The sequence below is a fragment of the Anabrus simplex genome, chromosome 12 (assembly GCF_040414725.1).
Source record: "Anabrus simplex isolate iqAnaSimp1 chromosome 12, ASM4041472v1, whole genome shotgun sequence".
NCBI lineage: Eukaryota > Metazoa > Arthropoda > Insecta > Orthoptera > Tettigoniidae > Anabrus > Anabrus simplex.
The window spans coordinates 3,127,666-3,154,697 of NC_090276.1; the positions used below are offsets into that span (position 1 = coordinate 3,127,666).

At 39.1% G+C, this 27,032-nt stretch overlaps 2 protein-coding genes across 4 annotated transcripts in view; one reads left to right on the forward strand and one right to left on the reverse strand.

Moving 5' to 3' along the window:
- LOC136884271 (E3 ubiquitin-protein ligase CCNB1IP1) overlaps positions 1-17,356 on the reverse strand; it is a 34,720-nt gene extending 17,364 nt beyond the window's left edge. Inside the window, exons 1-4 of the mRNA XM_067156338.2 lie at positions 17,293-17,356; positions 16,917-17,147; positions 16,191-16,401; positions 10,519-10,610 (exon numbers count right to left, since the gene is read on the reverse strand). Of these exons, the coding sequence (XP_067012439.1) occupies positions 10,519-10,610; positions 16,191-16,401; positions 16,917-17,135 (522 nt within the window). The 5' untranslated portion in view covers positions 17,136-17,147; positions 17,293-17,356. The remainder of the gene's footprint in view (positions 1-10,518; positions 10,611-16,190; positions 16,402-16,916; positions 17,148-17,292) is intronic.
- Positions 17,357-17,932: 576 nt separating this feature from the next.
- The window catches only part of Gorab (Golgin, RAB6 interacting), a 64,407-nt gene continuing 55,307 nt past the window's right edge, over positions 17,933-27,032 (forward strand). For all 3 annotated transcript variants that reach the window (XM_067156666.2, XM_067156664.2, XM_067156665.2), the window contains exons 1-2: positions 17,933-18,034; positions 18,548-18,732. In XM_067156666.2, coding sequence (XP_067012767.2) covers positions 17,962-18,034; positions 18,548-18,732 — 258 coding nt within the window. In that variant the 5' untranslated portion in view covers positions 17,933-17,961. The remainder of the gene's footprint in view (positions 18,035-18,547; positions 18,733-27,032) is intronic.

The following is a 27,032-nucleotide window of genomic DNA, read 5'->3' on the forward strand; positions in this document are numbered from 1 at the left end:
TTTATATTGGTATTATAAATTTGCTCATTCAGGACAAATATTTCAGATTCCCTATGGGAATCAACATCTATATCATCTGATGGCCAAGCAGGCATCAATTTTTAGTGATGAGACAAAGTCTCTTAGTGCATTGGCACTGCCGGTGGCTCCAGTTAGCCTACGCAGTGGCCTCCACGGTATGCACTAGCCAGCGTATTGGTAGGTGTGCTAGGTACCAACTGATGAGCCCACCCTAGCACACGAGGGCGAAACGCTGGCAACCAGGAATGAGCTAGCTGGAAAATTTATAATGTCCAATAACGGACCATTTATATTGGTATTATAAATTTGCTCATTCAGGACAAATATTTCAGATTCCCTATGGGAATCAACATCTATATCATCTGATGGCCAAGCAGGCATCAATTTTTAGTGATGAGACAAAGTCTCTTAGTGCATTGGCACTGCCGGTGGCTCCAGTTAGCCTACGCAGTGGCCTCCACGGTATGCACTAGCCAGCGTATTGGTAGGTGTGCTAGGTACCAACTGATGAGCCCACCCTAGCACACGAGGGCGAAACGCTGGCAACCAGGAATGAGCTAGCTGGAAAATTTATAATGTCCAATAACGGACCATTTATATTGGTATTATAAATTTGCTCATTCAGGACAAATATTTCAGATTCCCTATGGGAATCAATATCTATATCATCTGATGGCCAAGCAGGCATCAATTTTTAGTGATGAGACAAAGTCTCTTAGTGCATTGGCACTGCCGGTGGCTCCAGTTAGCCTACGCAGTGGCCTCCACGGTATGCACTAGCCAGCGTATTGGTAGGTGTGCTAGGTACCAACTGATGAGCCCACCCTAGCACACGAGGGCGAAACGCTGGCAACCAGGAATGAGCTAGCTGGAAAATTTATAATGTCCAATAACGGACCATTTATATTGGTATTATAAAATTGCTCATTCAGGACAAATATTTCAGATTCCCTATGGGAATCAACATCTATATCATCTGATGGCCAAGCAGGCATCAATTTTTAGTGATGAGGCAAAGTCTCTTAGTGCATTGGCACTGCCGGTGGCTCCAGTTAGCCTACGCAGTGGCCTCCACGGTATGCACTAGCCAGCGTATTGGTAGGTGTGCTAGGTACCAACTGATGAGCCCACCCTAGCACACGAGGGCGAAACGCTGGCAACCAGGAATGAGCTAGCTGGAAAATTTATAATGTCCAATAACGGACCATTTATATTGGTATTATAAATTTGCTCATTCAGGACAAATATTTCAGATTCCCTATGGGAATCAACATCTATATCATCTGATGGCCAAGCAGGCATCAATTTTTAGTGATGAGACAAAGTCTCTTAGTGCATTGGCACTGCCGGTGGCTCCAGTTAGCCTACGCAGTGGCCTCCACGGTATGCACTAGCCAGCGTATTGGTAGGTGTGCTAGGTACCAACTGATGAGCCCACCCTAGCACACGAGGGCGAAACGCTGGCAACCAGGAATGAGCTAGCTGGAAAATTTATAATGTCCAATAACGGACCATTTATATTGGTATTATAAATTTGCTCATTCAGGACAAATATTTCAGATTCCCTATGGGAATCATCATCTATATCATCTGATGGCCAAGCAGGCATCAATTTTTAGTGATGAGACAAAGTCTCTTAGTGCATTGGCACTGCCGGTGGCTCCAGTTAGCCTACGCAGTGGCCTCCACGGTATGCACTAGCCAGCGTATTGGTAGGTGTGCTAGGTACCAACTGATGAGCCCACCCTAGCACACGAGGGCGAAACGCTGGCAACCAGGAATGAGCTAGCTGGAAAATTTATAACGTCCAATAACGGACCATTTATATTGGTATTATAAATTTGCTCATTCAGGACAAATATTTCAGATTCCCTATGGGAATCAACATCTATATCATCTGATGGCCAAGCAGGCATCAATTTTTAGTGATGAGACAAAGTCTCTTAGTGCATTGGCACTGCCGGTGGCTCCAGTTAGCCTACGCAGTGGCCTCCACGGTATGCACTAGCCAGCGTATTGGTAGGTGTGCTAGGTACCAACTGATGAGCCCACCCTAGCACACGAGGGCGAAACGCTGGCAACCAGGAATGAGCTAGCTGGAAAATTTATAATGTCCAATAACGGACCATTTATATTGGTATTACATACCAATTAGTCGAGCAGCTCGTCTTCTTTCTCCCAATTCTTCCCAGCCCAAACTTTGCAACATTTTTGTAACACTACTCTTTTGTCGGAAATCACCCAGAACAAATTGAGCTGCTTTTCTTTGGATTTTTTTCCAGTTCTTGAATCAGGTAATCCTGGTGAGGGTCCCATACACTGGAACCATACTCTAGTTGGGTTCTTACCAGAGACTTATATGCCCTCTCCTTTACATCCTTACTACAACCCCTAAACACCCTCATAACCATGTGCAGAGATCTGTACCCTTTATTTACAATCCCATTTATGTGATTACCCCAATGAAGATCTTTCCTTATATTAACACCTAGATACTTACAATGATCTCTAAAAGGAACTTTCACGCCATCAACGCAGTAATTAAAACTGAGAGGACTTTTCCTATTTATGAATTTCACAACCTGACTTTTAACCCCATTTATCAACATGCCATTGCCTGCTGTCCATCTCACAACAATATCGAGGTCACGTTGCAGTTGCTCTCAATCGTGTAATTTATTACTCTATACAGAATAACATCATCTGCAAAAAGCCTTTACCTCTTATTCCACTTCTTTACTCATATCATTTATATATATAAGAAAACATAAAGGTGCAATAATACTACCCTGAGGAATTCCCCTCTTAATTATTACAGGGTCATATAAAGCTTTGCCTACCCTAATTCTCTGATATCTATTTTCTAGAAATATAGCAACCCATTCAGTCACTCTTTTATTTAGTCCAATTGCACTCCCTTTTGCCAGTAGTCTCCCATGATCCACCCTATCAAATGCTTTAGAAGGTCAATCGCAATACAGTCCATTTGAGCTCCTGAATCCAAGATATCTGCTACGGTATATCTTGCTGGAATCCTACAAGTTGAGCTTCAGTGGAATAACCTTTCCTAAAACCGAACTGCCTTCTATCGAACCAGTTATTAATTTCACAAACATGTCTCATATAATCAGGAAGAATGCCTTCCCAAAGCTTACTTGCAACACATGTCAAACTTACTGGCCTGTAATTTTCAGCTTTATATCTATCACCCTTTCCTTTATACGCAGGGGCTACTATAGCAACTCGCCATTCATTTGGTATAGCTCCTTCAAGAAAACAATAATCAAATAAGTACTTCAGATATGGTACTATATGTCAACCCATTATCTTTAGTATATCCCCAGAAATCTTATCAATTCCAGCCGCTTTTCTAGTTTTCAACTTTTGTATCTTATTGTAAATGCCATTGTTATCCTATGTAAATTTTAATACTTCTGTAGCATTAGTCTCCTCCTCTATCTGGACATTATCCTTGTAACCAACAATCTTTACATACTGCTGACTGTATACTTCTGCCTTTTGAAGATCCTCACATACACACTCCCCTTGTTTATTAATGATTCCTGGAATATCCTGCTTGGAACCTGTTTCTGCCTTAAAGTACCTATACATACTCTTCCATTTTTCACTAAAATTTGTATGACTGCCAATTATGCTTGCCATCATGTTATCCTTAGCTGCCTTCTTTGCTAGATTCAATTTCCTAGTAAGTTCCTTCAATTTCTCCTTACTTCCACAGCCATTTCTAACTCTATTTCTTTCCAACCTGCACCTCTTTCTTAGTCTCTTTACTTCCCTGTTATAATATAGTGGATCTTTACCATTCCTTACCACCTTTGTAGGTACAAACCTATTTTCACATTCCTCAACAATTGCTTTAAACCCATCCCAGAGTCTGTTTACATTCTTCTTTACCATTTTCGAACCCCACTGTCGGCGGCCCTGAAGATGGTTTTCCGTGGTTTTTTGCATGGTTATGAGGGTATTTTGGGTTGTAGTAAGGATGTAAAGCAAAGGGCATATAAGTCTCTGGTAAGACCCCAACTAGAGTATGGTTCCAGTGTATGGGACTCTTGCCAGGATTGCTTGATTCAAGAACTGGAGAAAATCCAAAGAAAAGCAGCTCGATTTGTTCTGGGTGATTTCCGACAATTTTTCAATTATTTAATTTTTAATGTTAAAAGAGTAGTGTTACAAAAATGTTGCAGAGTTTGGGCTGGGAAGACTTGGGAGAAAGGAGATGAGCTGCTCGACTAAGTGGTATGTTACATGTTACAAATCTCATGTTATGATCCGTACTGAAGTGTACTTAAAGTCAAAGAATAATACTAGATTTTAAATTCCACCTATTGAATACATAAGAGTACTTTATATTTAAATTTAAGAAATAGATCTTCACATATTAGAATTCAGGGACATGTTTCGCCCCTAATGAGGGCATCATCAGCCTAAAAATCTCATACCTCATTCAAACGCTACCATGGCAACTAATTAACAGTACAACAGTTGAAAAGATAAATGAAATTACACACAACATATTTTCTTCATCTCACCTCATCTTTAACCATAATAACGTCACAACTGTCGAAGGGGTAAGTAATTCACACACCTCGTTTTCTCTTTGTACTCTCCTTCTCCTTTAATTTTATTCCTTAACATTTCACTCTTCTCTTGTTTCAGACATAACACAAGCTCTACTCAACCTCGCACATTTTCCTTTCGACTTTTAATATAAGAAGCTAAAACCATGTCTACTTGCTAATATAAATATAGCTATGTTTATGATAAGTACTTGTCCTTGCTCCTAAGGGCTTTAAGAAGTTTCCTGTCTTATGATTTCACATAAGATTAACAACTTCAACAGACAAACAACCTTGTTTTTTTAATTTAACCACCACTAAGAGTGACTTTTATCCTAAATATGAGCTATTATAAGCTCCTTATGCCATCTCCAGAATAAGGCACCACATTTACCAGATTTCATTTCAATGCAGCAATTTACGTATTCATTTTGAACTTTTAACTGACTACATGTTACCACGTTCAAAAACAAGACAGTCATAATAATCTACAACAAGGATTGATTTTAAGACTTTGTCATACAAGTACTTATAACTACTGTCTTCCAGTTGCTAGTCTTGTTTAGACATTTGTACCTACAACAGTATCCTCTTATTTATATTTTAAACCTTTGTTAAAATCTACGAATAAGAACATTCAGGATCCTGACTTTTTCATTCTTTCAGGTATGAGATTTTTAGGCTGATGATGCCTTCATTATGGGCGAAACATGTCCCTGAATTCTAATATGTTAAGATCTATTTCTTACATTTAAATAAAAACCTCTCATGTAATGAATAGGTGGAATTTATAATCTGGTATTATTCTTTGACTTTAAATGGAATGTTCCAAGCTCTCAGTGGAGAGATGGCATGGAATGACATTAGTAAACGAATAAGTTTGAGTGGTGATTTAAAAGTAGGAAAGATCACAATATGAATAGAAAGTTGGAACTCAAGAGGACAAATAGGGGTAAATTTTTGGTTATAAGAAGGGAAGTTAGGGATTGGAATAACTTACCAAGGGAGATGTTCAATAAATTTCCAATTTTTTTGCAATAATTTAAGAAAAGGCTAGGAAAACAACAGATAGGGAATCTGCCACCTGGGCGACTGCCCTAAATGCAGATCAGTAGTGACTATTTTATACTTGCAAGAAACAATTCACTTTCACTTTTGTCGCCGTCTCTCATACAATTGTCCGTATTGATAATAATAATAATAATAATAATAATAATAATAATAATAATAATAATAATAATAATGGTGGTGGTGGTAGGGGCTTCTTACCATTGTCAATTTAGACAGCAATCTGATATCAAGTTTAAGAGAATATTTCCACTTGAGAGCTGATACATCGTGTCTTCATCAAGCTGTTTGCAGAGCTGATATAAACTATACACCTCTCAATCTGTCGTCACCGGAAATGCCTGTTTCTACCCCACTTACAAAGGAGATGAATATGGCCACATGGAAGCAAAAACCTCTTCACGGGAAATACCCCCACGAACTGGATCAGCCTCATATCGACAATCCTGCATTGCACGCTTGGCTGACCTACTCTGGTCTTTTCCCAGAAACAGAAGGATTTGTTCTGGCCATCCAAGTAATTGCCACAAGGAACTACTGTGGATTCATCATGAATGATCCAACAGTTGTCTCAGATGTGTGGTTCAGCCTGTCAGGGTCTGTTACTTCTCTAGGGTTTAGTAAAAAAAAAAAAAAGATTCTGAATAAATGAATTCTTTTAACTAATCCCATATGAAGTCAGACAAATATAGACACACTACACCTTTGCTGATTTGAAAAATACTTCTCCTGGACATTACAGCTATAATGTAACCGCAATGAAAAAATGTTAGTTCAATAATGTCAATATGTCATGCACGGCACAAGGAAGTTTATTTCATTCTTTTAATTTTAAAATAATTATTTCTTATAATTTGCTATAATTCTCTTATGTTCTTCCAGACAATAGCATGATATATAATAATAATAATAATAATGTTACTTGTTTTACATTACAGTAACTATCTTTTTATGGTTTTGGAGATGCAGAGGTGCCAGAATTTTATCCTACAGGAGTCCTTTTATGTGCCAGTAAATCTACCAACATGAGGCTGACGTATTTTAGCACCTTCAAATACCACTGAACTGATCCAGAATTGAACTAGTCAAGTTGGTCTCAGAAGGCCAGCGCTCTACCATTTGAGTTACTCAGGCTGGAGATCATAATATTTGACATACAAGTTGTCCTATTAATCTTTATCAAGATATCAGTATATAGATTTTTCAATATTCAAAAATATTCATGCCATCCACGGTAATAAAATAATAAAAAATCACTATGTAGCACTGCTTCTATGAAAATGTGACATAATCACAGATCAAATAGGCAAAAATAAAATATTTGATTCATTTTTTCTTTGGTACAGTATGCCTACAATGAAATAAAACTACACTAATATTTATTTTTCCCTATGAAGTTTCAAGTTTGTTCTTCTCACTGATACCATATCCAGCTTTTTAAAGGTAGTGTGATGAAAAAATGAATATCTCCATGTATGCAAAAATGTTCCATACTAGTAGTCCTGTGGTTCCACCTGCTTTGAAGTCAGAATTAGTTAGATTTGAACACATTGGTAACATTATTGAACTGTCCAACAAATCTTATCTCTGATCAGCACCTGAGTCAAATTTAATCTCTCTTCTCAACTACTTAGCTTGTCCAAGGCCATAGTCACAAAATATTATTTTATCCAGAACCTCTAATTCTAACAGATTTGGCAGTGTATTTTCTCCTAAGGGTCTCTGACGTACATTTTCTTTGCCTTTCTATTTTATGGCTTACGTTTTCTCTCCAAAAACAAATCCCATGACACTAGAGCCCTGATGGGCCTTAGCCTACCAAACAACTGCAGGTTACAAGGTGATGCATGGTCAGCACAATGAATCCTTTCTCTGTTTGACTTTCAAGACTGGGGCTGCCACCTAACTGTCAGATAGCTCCTTAATTGTTCTCACATAGGCAGAGTAGACGTCGAGCCAGCCCTCAGATTCAGGCAAAAATCCCTGACCCGAATGAAAATCAAACCTGGAACCTTCAAGTAAGAGGTAGACTAGACTGCAAGGCTGATTGAAATCCTCTCACAGTGTAAAAATGTCATGTTCAACTTGCATGACAAATGGATACAAATAATTATTTTCACCTTTTACCACCCAGTTGTTCTACATTCAACATTTGAGCCCATTGAGATGTATGCTGTTAAATGATCCCTTTATATGTAAAATTGTAATTATCTGCCAAACTGTTAAAGTTATGAACAAAATACACTGACTGACAGAGCAAATGCAACACCAAGAAGGAGTGGTTCGAAAGGGATGAAAGTTGGGGAAAAAACAGAGACGGCACGGACGAATAATTGATGTTTATTTCAAACCGATATGCAGGTTACACAATGCGCACGGCATCGACTCAGTAGGATGTAGGACCACCGCGAGCGGCGATGCACGCAGAAACACGTCGAGGTACAGAGTCAATAAGAGTGCGGATGGTGTCCTGAGGGATGGTTCTCCAGTCTCTGTCAACCATTTGCCACAGTTGGTCGTCCGTACGAGGCTGGGGCAGAGTTTGCAAACGGCGTCCAATGAGATCCCACACGTGTTCGATTGATGAGAGATCCGGAGAGTACGCTGGCCACGGAAGCATCTGTACACCTCGTAGAGCCTGTTGGGAGATGCGAGCAGTGTGTGGGCGGGCATTATCCTGCTGAAACAGAGCATTGGGCAGCCTCTGAAGGTACGGGAGTGCCACTGGCCGCAGCACATGCTGCACGTAGCGGTGGTCATTTAACGTGCCTTGAATACGCACTAGAGGTGACGTGGAATCATACGCAATAGCGCCCCAAACCATGATGCCGCGTTGTCTAGCGGTAGGGCGCTCCACAGTTACTACCGGATTTGACCTTTCTCCACGCCGACGCCACACTCGTCTGCGGTGACTATCACTGACAGAACAGAAGCGTGACTCATCGGAGAACACGACGTTCTGCCATTCCCTCATCCAAGTCGCTCTAGCCCGGCACCATGCCAGGCGTGCACGTCTATGCTGTGGAGTCAATGGTAGTCTTTTGAGCGGACGCCGGGAGTGCAGGCCTCCTTCAACCAATCGACGGGAAATTGTTCTGGTCGATATTGGAACAGCCAGGGTGTCTTGCACATGCTGAAGAATGGCGGTTGACGTGGCGTGCGGGGCTGCCACCGCTTGGCGGCGGATGCGCCGATCCTCGCGTGCTGACGTCACTCAGGCTGCGCCTGGACCCCTCGCACTTGCCACATGTCCCTGCGCCAACCATCTTCGCCACAGGCGCTGCACCGTGGACACATCCCTATGGGTATCGGCTGCAATTTGACGAAGCGACCAACCTGCCCTTCTCAGTCCGATCACCATACCCCTTGTAAAGTCGTCTGTCTGCTGGAAATGCCTCCGTTGACGGCGGCCTGGCATTCTTAGCTATACACGTGTCCTGTGGCACACGACAACACGTTCTACAATGACTGTCGGCTGAGAAATCACGGTACGAAGTGGGCCATTCTCCAACGCCGTGTCCCATTTATCGTTCGCTACGTGCGCAGCACAGCGGCGCATTTCACATCATGAGCATACCTCAGTGACGTCAGTCTACCCTGCAATTGGCATAAAGTTCTGACCACTCCTTCTTGGTGTTGCATTTGCTCTGTCAGTCAGTGTATATGTTGACCCTTTTTTGGTAGGGTATTTAATTCTAAATCCTGTATGTATCTTAATTTTTTGATAAGACTAATAGTTTATCTTTTATTTTGGTTTTTATTGGATAATGCATGCACTAAAACATAAAAAACTTCATTTCTGGAAAACTGTCAGGAAGAAAATTTAAAATAATTTTTTGTAGAACATTAAAGTCTAAGAACAGGAGAGCCCTGCATATACTATGTAAATGGGCCAGTGGGATGTCGGATTAGTGGCAATGTTGGTTGAAAAGGGAAAGAGGAAAAAGGAACATTGTTAATTGCCTGCAGATATATTATTATCGATAGGCCTACAGGTGATATTTACATTCACTGTACAATATAATTAAAAAACATTTAAGCCTGAAAGGATATTGATACAGACTTAAATTTGTTTACAGAAGTTTGTAATAGACTTCTGCTTGCCTGCCCACTGTCTTTTTCATGCCATCATGCCATGGTATTCTCTGTAGACATAGCACATCCGTGCTGGATATTTCTTCTTATTGCTCCATGCATTTCAATGCTACTTCAAGGGCTTAAAATCCTTCACTATGTGTGTTTTTATTTCAGCACAACCTTCTTCAACTATGTTTTCTTCCTCTTCTGTTTCTTTTTCACCATTGTTAACAATGCTGACAATGTCTTCATCAGTTACTTTAAAGTAGTCATCAAGGGAAAACCACAAACTGGGGCCTTCATTAGTTGCATCTGCATATCCACGGATTTGTTTCAGCAAAGGCAACATATTGCCTGTGTTTTTTTTGCTAATTTTTTCACTGTCAGAATTTTTCTCTGCCTCCTTCTCACTTAACAAACTTTGAAATTTGCCCTGGATAAAACAGAATGTTGGTTAAGTGGGACGCTACTGTACATTTGGTGAGCTCAATGTTTAATACGTTTAACAGTTCCAGCAGCATAATCACATTTAAGGGTCTGAGATGCACAATTTTTCTGACTTGCTATACTTCTTTTCAAACTGCCAGCTCCCCTGATAAGTAGATATAGCCTAAATCTGAAAGAATTCTCCTAGTGAAATTAACTCAAATTGGTTGAGTGGTTCCTGAGATTATCCTCCATTTACAAACAAACATTCTCTCTTTATAATATTAACATAGATGCCTTTAAGACTCTGAATTAATGAAAGATAAAAAGGACAAAAATTACTCACATGAAGTTCATTGTTTTCTCTCTGCTTTTCGTTGATTCTGTCCATCAGTTCAGCTGCTCGATCAATCTGTCCCTGCAGTTCTTTTTTCATATCTGTAGGGAATAGAACCATTTTACCACTGTTAATTCACGTGCAGTTGCAATTGGCAATGCCAATGCTACTCACAAAGTAAAATACTGTAGCTGAAACACCAGTGTACAAATAAATAAATACATTTTTTTATGCTACATCAACCCTGGAAGGTAATGCCTACAGATGTCCTGATTTATTTTGAGAATACAGTAATGCAGAAACTCCATTATCCATGATTCGGTCAACGATGTGTCCAATCAACCAGAGTCTCTGCTGTACTTTATTTTACTATGTCAAGAATTGCCTGGGACATTTGTGTCATAAATGATCAAAGAACAAAGGAAAAGCAAGCAGCTATGTTTCTACCTTTTCTATATAAATAGGCCATTGTTAATTATTGTCTATTCTGTGTAAGTGTTCTTCCAGAGAGACAAGAAAACAAAAGTGCATAGTACCAACTTTTGACAAAAAAGTTGAAATTATAATTGCATAACAGAGAAGAGTGCTAGTGTAAAAAAATTGCACATTGCACGCAGAATTTGGTGCTGGTGAGCAAATAGTTTGGAGTTTAGTGAAACATAAAGCAGAAATTTTGAAGTTTGTCACATCGGTTGATGGAGCATTAGTGTTTTCAAAAAACTATGAAGAAGTCAACACTAGCAGATCTCAATGAAATTCTTTGGTTTAGACAGAAACATGCAGAGGGTGTTGTATATTAAATTTACAATGGTGAGTGATATAGCTTTATGGTTTCATAATCATCTAAACATTGCTGAACCGTTAACAATTTTTTGTTTTTTACAATACTGTGCTTTACATTGCACTGCCACAGATAGATCTTATGGTGATGATGGGATAGGAAAGCACTAGGAGTGGAAAGGAAATAGCTGTGGCCTTAATTAAAGCACAACCACAGCATTTGCCTGATGTGAAAATGGGAAATCACGGAAAGTCATATTCAGGGCTGCTGACAGTGGGGTTCAAACCCTCTATCTCCTGGATGCAAGCTCACAGCTACGCGCCCCTAATTGCATGGCCAACTTGCCCGCTGAACCATCTTCTGCTTGCTGTGGTTGGTTAGCTAAGTTAAAACATTGGCATGATATCAGGAATTTGAACATTCAGGGTGAAAGTCTTAATGAAGTTCCAATGCTATTCAGTGATGAGTTTTATTCAAAGAAGAAGAAGAAGAAGAAGAAGAAGAAGAAGAAGAAGAAGAAGAAGAAGAAGAAGAAGAAGAAGAAGAAGAAGAAGAAGAACTGATACCAGAACAAATCTACAATGCCAACAAGTCTGGTCTTTTCTGCGAATGATGCCTCCAACAGCTTTGGCCTCACATAGACTTCTGCCCTCAGTCATTAAGACCAGTAAGGAGAAGTTGGATGAACCAATCCACCTTCAAATCTTTTTTTTTTTGAACATTTTGTGCTGTCTATATATATTTTAAAAAAAGTACCCACTTAAGATTTAGGTTTTCCTCCCAAAGCTTTTCTCATCTGTGCCTTATCATCTGTCAGAATCAGTCCTGGTTTCAGCCAGTGGTTTCATTTTTGTACACTTCCTTCCACCCAATGTAACTTTCCTGATTAGCCAATGGATCAAGGAGTAATATTTGCTGTCAAATAAAGGTAGAGCAAAATGCTGCTTTGATTTATTCTTGAAGAAGACTGAACTTGATCCATGAAAAAAGCGCTGGAATCGTTACAATTACCTTGACACGTTCATGTTCATGATCAAAATGATTGGAAGAAATGATCTGGAAGACGACACAGAGGAAGAAAATGATATCCCAGCATACCTCATCCTTGTGAAGGCACATCTAGATTTCAGTACTGTAGACATGAATGACATACAGGAGTGGCTTGGTTGTGATGCAAATTTAGGTTACAAGTACAGTAATTAGTAGATCATGAAATCATTGATCATGCATGCAACGCATACACTCAGGAAAATGATGGGGAATACAACAATACCAACAAAATGTTGACTGCCACAGCAGAACAGAAAATCACACCATTTACTGCTATGGAAGTAGTTGACATGCTGATCAACTCCATCAAACAGCAGCACTGTGACAACCATCATTTAATACATCTGAGAACCATTAAATCTGATGTTAGAAAAATGATTATGGACCCTAAGAAACAAAAAAAGATATTATGTCTTACTTTCATTCAAAATAACAGATTGCTCTACTATGCTATAGTGTATATGGATGCAAAAAAAAAAAAAAAAAAAAAATCACCTCCGTACAGGCCATGAAGGCCCTTGGAGGAGTGGAAGGTAAAGGCTTCCACCATTGTTAACCTTGGAACGTGATGGGGTTGAGTGGTTAGCTCTACGCCCGGCTGCCTTTGCCCCCAGGAATTAACCTGGTACTCATTTTTGGTGTAGGCTGAGTGAACCTCAGGACCATATGCACCTCCGGAAGTGGAAATCTCGTTTCTTAAATTTTAGGACTTCCTGACGGGGATTCGAACCCACGTCCTTCCGGGCGAACCGAGCACGCCTTTACCGCCTCGGCCAGGCAGCCCCTGTATATGGATGCTTCAATGCTTTCATTGCTTGTCTTCTTCTTTGATTACCATTTCCTCTCAGACATTTGGCAATCATGATATAGATCCGGGCTTCACATGTTGCAGCCTGAAATAGCATGGTAGTGGTAATTGCAGCTACCTGATCTTGACTGTATTTAAGAGTTCCTTTCCCTCTTTTTCTTTTTTTCCACCTGTCTCATCACTTCATCATTTATGACCCAAGCTGTCCAACTTAACCACAATATTCTTCTGTAAGTCCAAAGGTCATTTTCCTTTTCTTCAGGGTATAAATTTCCATTCCATAGAACAAGGCTGGGAAGATGTATAATTTCAGAAATCTGGATTTTAGATTTAGACTAAGGCTTCTACTGCAGAACACTTCCCTAATTTTTTTGAACATATTTCTTGCTTGGCTTGTTCTAGACTTTACTTTGTCAGTACAGTCAGTGTTATCATTCACAATTGTTCCTAAATATTTGTATTTTGGTACTTTCTGTACAGTTCCTCCATTGATCATCAAGCTACCTTGGGAGTGTGTTTGAGATATTACAACAAAACACTTCTTTTTCAGATTAAGTGTCAAGCTGCATCAGTTACTGGCTTCCATGACTCAGTTCGTTAGTATTAAATCTTCCAAACATTCTAATAAAACAATATCATGTTGTCTGCATACCATAAGTTGTTAATTGGTTGTTCATTAGCTTTACCATTTTAACACCAGTTGCCATAGACCTTAACTGTTTAGTGTGGCATTATACAACTAGCAATAAACAAAGAATGATATGTCTCATTCTACAAGAACATCCACGGATTCAATCAAATCACATTTAACCATGCATATATACTCTAGGTACAATATTGTTTACGTTACATAATCTTCTCAATTATAGTGAATTGGTGATGTTATGAACAAGTAATACAAAAATTATTAATGCAAAAGTTTTCCACTGTCACCTTAGAAACTTGAGAAAGTTTTCTGTACTTATCTTAAGCACTAATCATCCACTAGCTCCGGTGACTACGTTTGCACTGAAGCAATTTCCCTTGTTCTGGTCGAGGTTTACTATGTAGGGAAGTGCTAGGCAATAACTCTATTCAGCAGAAAGGGCAGGGGACATGTTACTTGGTTATGATCTGTAAATTACTGTGTAAATGCATGATAATGATTTTGAATAGAAATGCAGAAGTTAATTACAGAGTACCTTGGAAGACATTAGTTTTAGTGATAAATATTAACATACCAAAACATCTCGAATGGCCAAAATTCTAGGAACTTAGTACGGATAAAAATAACCTAAATCATATTTCAGATGTTTAGCGTTACCACTATCTTACAAGAAAATATCCTAAGCGGGCCAATGGTTGACACAAAACACTCCCATCGAGAGGCTCTCTGCACCCACCCCTGATATGTTAGGCCAATGGATTTTTGTCAGTAGCCAGGACATGCACAGATCATAAAGAAAAGCTGCTGCACAAGAAAAAATCCTAAAGAATGTGGGCCAATGGCTGACATGAAACAGAATCCCCACTGTGTGGGAACTCACTCCTTTCAACAGGCTCACTGCTAACAATCGTGACGTGTTAGACTGATGATTTATTTTTGTCACTAGTCAGGAAGTGTGCAGATCAATAAAGAAAAGCAATACCATAACTAGGGTTGCAGTTGGCAACCGTCTGTTGCAAATAAGAAAGCCCATGTAAGTGCTGCAAGTGGAGCGTCTATTAACTATCAACAACAGACAATGGAGCATCTATGAATTATCCACAAAAGACACTCATGTTCTGGCTAGTTCTGGTAATATGCTAATGCTGCAGGTGGAATGTCTAGCAACTAATGTGAGGTACCCTTATTTGACCAATGCTCAACTAGCTCTGTGGCTCCTTTAGTTCTACACTGTTTAATTTTAATAATTTAAAAATGAGTCTAACCACAGTCATCTTGGACCCCTCTCCTTGTCTTACTCTCCATGGCTGAGTCCATTATTTTCCTATGTAACCTATCCTCCTCCATTTGCCCAACATGATTCTACCAACAAAGCCAGTTTATATGCACAGCTTTATCACTGAAGTTCATTCCACACTTAGACTTTATCTTCACATTATGAGTGCCCTCCTGCAATTGTTCCCCAAAAATTGTCCTCATTGCCATCATGTCTGTTACTTGCAACTTATGAATAAAATATCCTGAGTCCACCCAGCTTTCACTACTGCACAGCAGAGTTAGTCTGATATTGAAAACGAATTACATCTGGTGATGTACAGTAATGAGTACAATAATATAATAATGATGTGTGATGTCCAGGGAGGCTTTGTGCAGGTCTTTCACTAAATGTCTTATAGTTGACCTATGTTCTGTGAGGATGCGACCCTATCTATGAAGAATTCTAAGGCTGAAGACGGCAAGCACTCCCAACTCCCAAGCCATCAGAATTAACCAATGAAGATTAAAATCTGTGCCTCGGCTGGGAATCAAACCAAAAGTCAGCATGCTAACCATTTAGCCATGGAGCCGGACAATGAGTATGACTGTACAATGAAAAAAAAAACCACTTTACCTCCAATGAAACAGTTTATAAAGAAATAGAACCTGTGACTAGCACATTGAAAAAGAAACGAATATCATTCTTACGGCATCTAATACGGTCACCAGAAAATAGGATAGGCCTAACAGAAAAATTATGGAAGAGTAAGAGTAAGAATAATATTAGATGGATCACAGAACTTAAAGAAGACATGACAGAGTTACATAGTACAATAGGAGATTTAACATACAAAACAAATACACTCAAGATATTGAAAGATAAACACACTAGACTACAGACGAAGATCAACATAAGAGAATAGGAAGAGTGATTCTAGAAGCAGAAAGAAAATTACATTCAGAAAGGATGAAACAGTATTAGGCTGACAAAAAGGAGAAAAACTCTATAAACCTGACTGAAGTAGTGCTATGTTGGCTAAAAAATTAAAATAAATAAATAAATAAATAAATAAATAAATAAATAAATAAATAAATAAATAAATAAATAAATAAATAAATAAATAAATAAGTATACTTACTTTCAAGTTTTCTGCCATAAGACTGTACTTGGGTTTTCAACTTAGCAACAACATGTTCATAATACTGCTCCATTTGGGACAGATTTTCACGAGAAACTTCATTACACTTTGTTTGATACACATGCTCCATGTACACTTGGTAGTTCCAGAAAGCAATTGCGCGATGAGCTATTTCAATAACAATTTCAGGACGTAATCCAGCCAACACCATCTGCAAATATGTTTAATATAAGTTATACATATTTCAATTAACTTTTGATTGTTCAACTAATTGATTGATTGATGTTTAAAGAATCTAAGATAAATGGAGTTTAAGTTATTAAAGCTTTGGAACCAATTAAAGGAAGGAAAGGGGGCAAACTACAAGGAAACATAACTTGACCAAAAGGAAATGGGAAGCATGGAATGTAAATCTGTGGTGCAAGTGGGAGGAAACAATGTCAGAACTTAGTTAGAGCCCTACTGTTATCGCACATCTGTTAGGTTGTGAACCATAACTAGACTGAAGTTCCAGGTGTTTAAACAGAGATGTGCAGTTAGCACTGACCATAAAACTGCAGGTTTTGTTCTCCATTAGAAATAATATGTTTTTTTACCATCAGTATTGGTCAGGTGATAATGCTTATGAGAAATCTCATATAACCTTGTGCAGTACAGACATTTATAGCCTAATGTTAACTTACCTACTAATCTTTTTGTAATAAATTAGAAATCAAATCTACTTACAGATCTGAACTGTTGTGAAGGATTTAAATCAACTTTAACAACGTCATATTTATTTGGAAGCCGTGTATTACAAGCGGGGCATTCATTATTGTTACTATCACTGAATGCTCGATTACCATCCTCCTCGCAGAATGCGTGAGAGCAGCTTGTCACCCATGCGGTCGTATTTAAGCGTTTCCTGCATTTGTGAAAGTTGCAGAAAATGTCAAGATCTGTCATACTCTTTTCAACCTTCGTAAAAAGCAGAGAAAAAGACTTACACTAATTTTTATACATAAACAGTTGAAGCAAAGTGGGGAAAAGCAGTGCAGTTCAAATTATTACTTTAATTACAAGTGAATATCAAACAATATTAGTGTTTATCAATAAACCTTACCTTTATTATTATTCACTGTCTGCAGCATGAAAAGTAAAATTAGTGTAATAAAGGTGACTTAAATTACACCTGTTTAAAAATTACCGCTTTAAAACACGCTGCCATTTATACATAATCGATTGTCTGTATCGAGTTAACACTCAGTACGGTTGGTACGGACCAACGAGCTAGAAAGAGGACAGATGAGAGATGAGAATATAGCTAATACCAACTACAGTCCGAATGTATAATATTTCCCAGAGGGAGAGAGAAACTTTAACGTTGAAATTAACCGATCTTGGAGTCTGGAGACGTTCACGAGAAATTTTCTGATCGTTCGTCACACAGCTTTGGTAAAATTATATTTATGAAGATATCTGAGCTTATTCTTATTATGCATAAAACACCAAGTCAAGGATCATGTGAGGATGTCAGGAGTTTTATGAGAGCATTTTTAATATATTTTCTAAAGATCAGAATAATTTAATTAATTTCTTTACCGTCAACAAGTTAATTCAAGAAAATGAAAATGGGAATTACTTTTCTGCCACATTTCTCCCTTTTTGATATCCTTCAAGTATGTCATCATTTGTAATGTTTCCGAATCTGAAAATAGTTTGTTTTCTTTCCTCGAATGTTTTTGCGTTATGATAATGTGTACGTGGGTGTTTACATACGTCAAATGTAGTTATGGCAGTGCAGTGGGATGGATTTACGGAAGACGATATTAAGAAACTTAGCGTGACCGAATGTTTAGTAGAAGGTACGTTTAATTAAAAAAAAAAAAAAAAAAAAAAAACCACTGAAATACAATTTGTACGAGACGTAGTTATTCTACTCCTCGTTTTCATGTACTGTATCAACGAGCTCTTGTTTGTTTAATCATAGTGTTATTTACGAATTTAATTTTAAATGGTGCACTCTTGTGTAAAAGTTGATATAAAGTCTTGAAGTAAGGTGAGACTGTCAAGCAAAGAATACAGTTTGTGCCCGGCTTAACACGAAGTGTTGAGGTTATTTGTACTATCTCTTACCCGGTCTTTTCCTACACTGCTGTTGGCGAGCGTTAGAATTGTTGATGTTGAAGATTCCGTCAAATTCCTGAGGAGATTAATTTGAGTAGGCTATTTTTAGAACAGCAGAAGGGAACATTCCCCTTTTTTCAAAATATCTTTGAGTGATGTTTTAGAATGTTTGGAATCCTGATCTCTCACACTTTTGTTAACTGTAGGTTGTTCGGTTATATGTTAATAATTACAAATATTTCGCTTAGCAGGACAGCAGAGCCACAAACCAGTTGCTGAAATCCGGGTTGCTAAACGTCAAGCTGGACTTCTGAAGGGCTCTGGAAAGAAAAATGTAGCTCGTGAAAGAATGTTACAGAAGGCGCCTCCAACTTCTACAGTAACTGATGCTACTAGTGATGATATTCCTGAAAGTGCTCGACTCAGCAAGCCTAAGGTAGGCTTGAATGATTTTCTTTTTCAATAATCTAGGCCTATTCGTCTTTACTTTTTTCCATCCTTCTTCACTTTTGACACTCTATTTTCTTTTAATTTACTCTCCTTGAACCCTAAAAATAGTTGATAATTGAAATTAGAGGAAAGGAAGAGAAAACAGTGGCAGTATTTTGGGTATACATGATAGTTATTGATTGGAATGTGGAAAATGATAGTTATTGATTGGAATGTGGAAATGATTCATCAAAAGGTCTCGTGTCTGCATACATCAATGCTTTACTTCTCGCAGCCCAGCACTCGCTACATTCAGCTGCGCGCGGAACGACTGTCGTTTGTTTACACGCTCGCGGCCTTCTCGGGAAGGATGTTGTGAAGCTATGCTCAGAGCTGCCAACCTCTGTACGGAGGAACTAATGAGTGAGGTGCTTCGATAGCTGGTGGCAAGACGATTAGTCTGGACGGTTAGGATTCTTGCCGTGGACAAGACGATTGGTCTGGACGGTTAGAAGCCGCGAAGCGGCCTTAGGCCCCTAGTTTTCATGAGGTGCTTCGATAGCTGGTGGCAAGACGATTAGTCTGGACGGTTAGGATTCTTGCCGTGGACAAGACGATTGGTCTGGATGGTTAGGATTCTTGCCGTGGACAAGACCATTGGTCTGGACGGTTAGAAGCCGCGAAGCGGCCTTCGGCCCCTAGTTTCATGTGAAAACACGATTGGTCTGGACGGTTAGGATTCTTGCCGTGGACAAGACCATTGGTCTGGACGGTTAGAAGCCGCGAAGCGGCCTTAGGCCCCTAGTTTCATGTGGAAACACGATTGGTCTGGACGGTTAGGATTCTTGCCGTGGACAAGACGATTGGTCTGGACGGTTAGGATTCTTGCCGTGGACAAGGCCATTGGTCTGGACAGTTAGAAGCCGCGAAGCGGCCCTACGCCTCTAGTTTCATGTGGAAACACGATTGGTCTGGACTGGTTCTTGCCGTGCAGACGGTTAGGATAAGACCTGGACAAGACCATTGGTCCGGACGGTTAAAGCCGCATTGTAATTTTACATGGTGTTTTTTTGTTTGTGCTTTTATTCAGCCGGGGTTGGTAACGCAATGTATTTATCAGCATTGATGGCAATGACGTCACATTCCATTCACCATGACCAATGAGAATGCAAGAAACTACTTGAGCCATGGACGATGGCGGCTACTGCTCTTTATTAGGTTATAAAAGTAAATGTATTTCTCGGGGCGGGCTGGTGGGTTCCTAGACATGGCAATGAACACATCTCTCCTCTAAAAGGAATTCCAAGTAAGATTTACATTATTTTCACTTCCCTATAATGTTATAAACGTTGGGCTGCGGGAAGTAAAGTTTTACCCTGCATACAGATTGGACCATGCTTAAGTGATGTATTTCTGGCTTCTTCAGGTAATTTTTTAAAACTGTTTTTAAAATGTTGTTATTTTCCTGCAGTAGGATCCTTTTTAACGCAAACATATGCATTTGTTAATATTGATAAGAGTTACTCCAGTTCAGAGAAAATGTAAGGGACTACCTAGGCATATACAAATTAAATATAGCCTAAGTGTTTTTTTCCCCTGTGATCATTTTCTTCAGTAAAAACTTTTCTCATGGCAATTTGGAGATCACTTAAGTTTAGTTTCTGTATGCGTGTTTGAGTGAAGCCAGGAAGATACTTTCCAGTTTTGGGAAATGTTGTGTTACTCAGATTTTGAAAATGGTCCACTTTATTTAGAATAGTTTCAAACAAGTGTTCCTCCAAATTCAATTTAGAACATATTATGTTATATTTGTTTGATAGAATGAATTCTGACTTAGATGATCGATAGCGGTAATTCTTCTTAAGCCGTCGTCTCCAAACGGAGGTAGACGATCCACACGGCCAGCTCCGATCTTGACGTTGCAGCCATGCCATGTGGATTTATTGGAATATCTCTCAGGATCTTTAATGCAGTGGTTTCCTGTTGCCTTCTGCATCCTAATGCCGTTCACCAAACTGGTTCCTCCGCCTTTGGGAACAATTTCTTGTCCCCAGGACAATAGAGTGCCCTTACCCATACCCGCTCATCCACTCTCAAAGAGACTGTTGGCACTAGGTATAGGGGATCTCCTTATACCGGGAGATAATCGATCCCTTCATTCGTTAGCCGCTTGCATATAAAATATTATTTTAGACCAAAACTAATAATATAAAAATATTATTTTTATATGCAGTCGTTGCCCCCTCTCTACCACGGGGAGGTGAATGTCAGGATTTCACCGTCATTGAAACAAGGACCAAATGGCATTTCCTTGTTTCTCTGGTTCTTTAGATAGGGATAGCGCTAATAGCTCACATTAATAAGATTTTGACCCCATGTGTGACAGTTATAAGCTATAAATTTCATTTTTGTTCCGTATTGAGGTGCAATTGTAACAAATAAATTGACAATTTAAATTTATTTATTTACTTGTGTCAGAAGTATACTTAACCATACAGTTAAAATAAAGGAATACAGTAATTAAACTATTTACAAAAATTATCAAACAAAGGAAATTGACCAAATTTACTGTACATCTAGATGATGTTGTCCCAAAACTGAGCCACGCCTAGGGCGTTGTCATCAGCAAGCATTAAGTCTTGCTCTGAGCATGAAAATGGGCAGAGAGGACATTGATACATATGGTTCACTGTTTGTTCTTCACTACAGTCATACTTTCTTCTTCTTCTTCTTCTCATCTAACCTATTTCAGTCCACTGCTGGATGTAGGCCTCTTCCATATGCTTCCATCGTCTTCGGTCTTGAGCCACTTGGAACCAGCGTGTTCCAGCCAAGAGCTTTCTATCATCGAGCCATCTCTTCTGGGGTCTTCCAATGCCTCTCTTGTGTTTCCATGGTCTCCAGAGAACATTCCAGTTCTTAATTGGTTAAGGGACCTCCAAACACTCCAGTCTTCATTGTAGCCAGCCGGAAGATGTTCACATGGCTCCATCCATTCTTGCTGCTTAGATTTCTATAAGGAAAGTCTTATCTGGTGGTCCTTTCAAGGGCTTTGATGTCTGGAGGAAACTTTTCCTGGATTTCAGCCTAGATTGAGATTGTTGATGACCAAACAGCGGGTGAGCTTTAACGTTCTCAACCTTCACTGGTTCTTGATCGGCAGCGACTTCTCGACGAATACTTGGAGGTGCAACGCCAGCAAGACAGTATAGCTTCTCAAAAGGGGTAGGTTTCAAGCATCCTGTGATTAATCTACAAGTTTCATTCAGAGCAGGATCCACAGTCTTGGCGTGGGATGATCTATACCACACAGGGGATGTGTATTCTGCAGTAGAGTAACCCAAAGCCAATGCAGTAGTTCTAAGAACTTGTGGCCTTGCACCCCAGTTTGTACCTCTGAGCTTCCTCAGGATGTTATTTCTGGTACTGACTTTGTGTTTGATGTTGGAACAGTGCTTTCTGAAAGTGAGGGAGCGGTCCAGCATTACCCCAAGTTACTTTGGGGTGAAAGAGGGTTCCATTCCAGGAGACATGCAATTTCCTTGATGCCCTCTCTGTTCTTGAGGTGACTGGGCGAGTTGGCCGTGCGGTTAGGAGCGCACAGCTGTGAGCTTGCATTCGGGAGATAGTGGGTTTGAACCCCACTGTCGGCAGCCCTGAATATGGTTTTCCGTGGTTTCCCATTTTCACACCAGGCAAATGCTGGAGTTGTAACTTAATAAAGACCACAGCCGCTTCCTTCCCATTCCTAGGCCTTTCCTGTCCCATCGTCGCTATAAGACCTATCTGTGTCGGTGCGATGTAAAGCAAATAGGAAAAAAAGAAAAGTTCTTAGGGTGGAAAGCAAAAGCAGAGATTTTGACGGATTCGGCTTTAGGTCGTTAGCCTTATAATATGTGCCTAATTCCTTCAGAGCACTGTCAAGAATGAGTTCTTCCTCTTCAAAAGTTGCACTCTGGCAGGCTAGTGGAAGGTCGCCTGTATATATGAAACTTCTTGTTTTGTTAGGGAGTGGTTGGTTATTGGTATAAATATTAAATAGCAATGGAGCCAGTACACTTCCTTGGGGTAATCCATTTTTCTGCATCTGCTTCTTTGTCCTTGAAAGTCAACCAAAAACGTGTGGTTCTGCAACGAGGTTGACATCAATCTGGTAAGTTTTGAATCTTTCGTGAGTGTAAAGGTCTTCTGAAGCAGTATAATGGTGGTTCACTATATCATATGCAGCACTGAGGTCAATGAAAGCTACCCCTGTAATTTGTCGATTTTCAAGTAAATAATATTACATTATCGCCATAAGACCTATCTGTGTTGGTGAGACATAAAGCAGCTTGTAAGAACTCGAATTGTAATAGCAGGGAGGACAGTTCCTCGTCCCTTCAAATTCTCAGAAAGGCCATGCTACTCGGACAGAGTTATAACGTGTTCACTGTACCCAATTAGTACCTGGCTGCACCAACTCATGGCCACCATTTTTCTCTGCCTGGTGCATCATCCTTCATCAGACCCGTGCTTCTCATATCTTTCTGGATCTGATTCCACCATCTTTTTGTTTCCTTCTTTAAATAACTTCCTGGTGGCTACTTCCCTCTGGTACACCCTAGCACACTTGATTACAGTATTAGGGTCTTTGAGCAGTTCTCCGATCTCCCTGTTATGCTTGATTCTTAAGGAGACCTAGTCATAAATATATTGAAATTTATGTAGTGGTTTCTGAGTGTGTAAAGTTGGTTCTATAGCATCTAGTGATGTGAAAATTACTGCACATATTGTAACATGTATTGTCCACTGATGTGGAAGAATTCATGCCTGTATTTATTGGCTGTGGTATATTACAACTTGCACAATAGGCTGCTGAAATACTGTGTATGTATGTTATTTAGTTACACTTTTCTCATAACCTGATTATGATCTTAAGATGAAACTCAGTGAGTTTATTAAATTCATCCATAGGCCTACCACTTTTTACACTTTTTTAAATACAAAAATGGCATAATAATATGCTTTAACTTATTGAGAATGTACTACAGGAGCGTGTTAGGAACACAATAAGAATGTGTACCAAATTTCAGTACTGTAGCATTAGTAGTTTATGAGAAAAATGTACCCAAAAGCCAGAATTATACATTTTCAGTAAATAGAGAAAGAAAATTGACACCAATGTAATCTCCTGTATATCACGTTCAGAATAATCCCACCCCATACTCCTCTTGCCCTTCAACCTCATCATCAACTTGCTTCTTAGTAAGTTTTCTTCTAGTTCTTGCCTCCGTAGTCATTTGCAGGGCATCTTTCTCCAACCCCAGGAGTCGCTGTAGGTCAATGGCCCTAAGTGCCCTCCTCCTGTTAGGTCCACTCGTGATTATAGGTTAAGTTCATAGTTACTGCAGAGATATACAATAAAGTGGAGGTGTTACTGTATATTGTAGAGATGACAGGTCATTTATTTGTAAGAAGGCAACAAATATAGATTGCTTAGCCTAACTGTAACTGCCCCTTATCAAAAACTGTCATATACTTGGTATACACAACATTAAAGATATTTTGCAGTGTCTAACAAGAATTACACCAACCTCAAAAACAGGTATGGATCAAATTATAACAAACATACATTCAAATTCTTACCATGCTAAGCTTAAATAAAGACTGCCATACTTCTGAGCACAGTGGTCAGTTAATATATTGTATAAAATTTCAGTCCAGCATAAGAACATTTTAAGCACAAGGGTGCTCAACATTAATTAGTTAAAAGAAAGTCTTCAGGCATATAAATAGCATCTGATCTTCACAGTCAGTAATGTTAATACTGTAATATGTGGCCTGCATTTTATGATATTTTCCAAATCCACTATAAAGAAAGCCTATAATGTGAAAAAGAAAGGAAAAAAAAGAACATTGGTAATAAAGAACTAATAAAGGTTAGAATCTTTGGAACTGAATTACGTTCAAGAGAAGATGAAAACAGCATATGAGATTTTCAAGTCAACCAGTTCATAATATCATTACGAGTACAAATTCCTCAGAGCTCACTACTAAATTAATTGCTGAAAATGTTACTAGAAAGCTAACAAAATCCACTAACGTAACTAAATCTGCATGAAAAATTGCAAATTAAATAAGAAAGGGAGATGGACTTTGCTACAACATTCCTAAAAATATATCTTATTTTTTAAAGGGATTCTACAGTTACTCACCCACAAGAAGTGTGCACTACTTTCAGTAAATTCTTTGGTCATGTCACTGGGTGGGACAGAATCTCTTCAAAATTATTGAAATAGTTGAAGAATGAGCTTATTATCCCATGAATGTACCTAGTAAACTAAGTTTTAATGCAGTGGCGGTTCGTGACATTTTACTCTGCTGTGCCGCCATCTCTTTCACCTCCCCAGTCGGTCCAGTTTTCACTGACCAGCACCACAATACTTTTAGATGAATAATAATAATAATAATAATAATAATACTTCCTTCAGGCTAGCAACCCGTCGGAAGGACATTTGATTGCTTTCAAGTCTTGCAAAAAGAAAAATGCAAGACCTTAACGGGACACATGGCCCAATACTTGGAAGGAAGATGATGATGATGATGATAATAATCTTATATATATATAATGCAATGGCATATGGCCTCCGGAGAGGCCTGGTACGGGTCTTGTTCTCATAGACGCCCTATTAGGTGACCTGTATGTCTGTGAAGATGAGGGCCCTATCTAGGATGATTTCTAATGCTGAATACGCTACACACACCCAGCTCCCAAGCCATTGGAATTAACCAATTAAGATTAAAATCTCTGACCCAGGATCCTCTGAACCGATGGCCAGTATGCTGACCACTCAGCTAGCAAGTAATAATCCGATGACACTGGCTGAATAGGAATCTGCTTGCACTACAACATTAATTAATTAACGACACTACTATGGCATTTATGCACACGCACATTAATTAACAGGCTAACAGCTAAAGCAATCCCGACTCTAACAACAATTAATACAAGACTTGGGGGAGAAAGCCTAGCTACTGCAAGTGGTTGGCAATGTTGCTGAGAGCTTCCCTGATCAGTGCTTACACCTGCCTGGACTCTTCTTACTTCTGACAAGCCCATATAGTTCTTCCAGGCTCCTCCCACAACCCGCACACTTGCAAACTCTTGAGACCTACTGAGGGCTCTGCCAGACAGAACATATACCCGCCTGCACTCTTCCTTCGCCTGACAAGCCCACATCGTCCTTCCAGGCTCCTTCCGCACCCCGCACACCAGCAAAGTCTGGGGACCTATTCAGGGCTCTGCTGCCACAGACTGAGTACCTCACGACTAAAGACAAAACATTGTGCTTGCTTGACAGCAGCCACGGTCTGAAAGCTTTTGCTGTTTTTGTGAAAATAAATAAGTAAAATGTTTACAGCCAAAATAATAAAGATAACATTGTATAACTGAATATCACACCAATAAGTTCGACATTAAAAATTAAATAATTGAAGTTCAACCAATTCAATACATAAAAGAAAGAAATGTAGTAATTACATTCTTATTTAAATGGGACCGGTTTCGACCTTAGTCCAGGTCATCGTCAGCCGTAAAAACAAGTAGGCGAAATCACACAATGTTTATGAATATTGGAGAAATGGGTCAGTTAAGATTAAATCTTCATATATTATTTGATAGTGTTGTGACTTTGTGCCTGACAGAGTGTGAAACTGACCCATTTCTCCAATATTCATAAACATTGTGTGATTTCGCCTACTTGTTTTTACGGCTGACGATGACCTGGACTAAGGTCGAAACCGGTCCCATTTAAATAAGAATGTAATTACTACATTTCTTTCTTTTATGTATTGAATTGGTTGAACTTCAATTATTTAATTTTTAATGTTAATAATTTCAATACGGAACAATGAAATTTTTATCTTTAAATAAGTTCGACTTCGCTACATTTGTCCATCTCTTTATGTACTCATTTACAGTGTAAAATAACGTTGAATGTTTTTTAAAAGGTGGCTGGGCAAAAGCCCTTCATGCATGAACTGTCACTGTTTTAATGAATGGAATCTTTCCAGAAAGTCTGAAAACTAGTATCATTAAACCTGTTCATAAGAAAGGAGCAGCCAGTGATATCAATAACTACAGGCCAATAACTGTAACTTCTGCTTTAGATAAATTCCTGTAGAAAATTGTTTTAAATCACTTTTTTACATTTTTTTTTTTTTTTTTTTTTTTTTTTTTTTTTGTGAGCATTCTCTTCTCAGAAATTATCAACATGGATTCAGGAAAGGTTTGTCAACTGTTACTGCTCTAGCAGCTTTCACTCATAA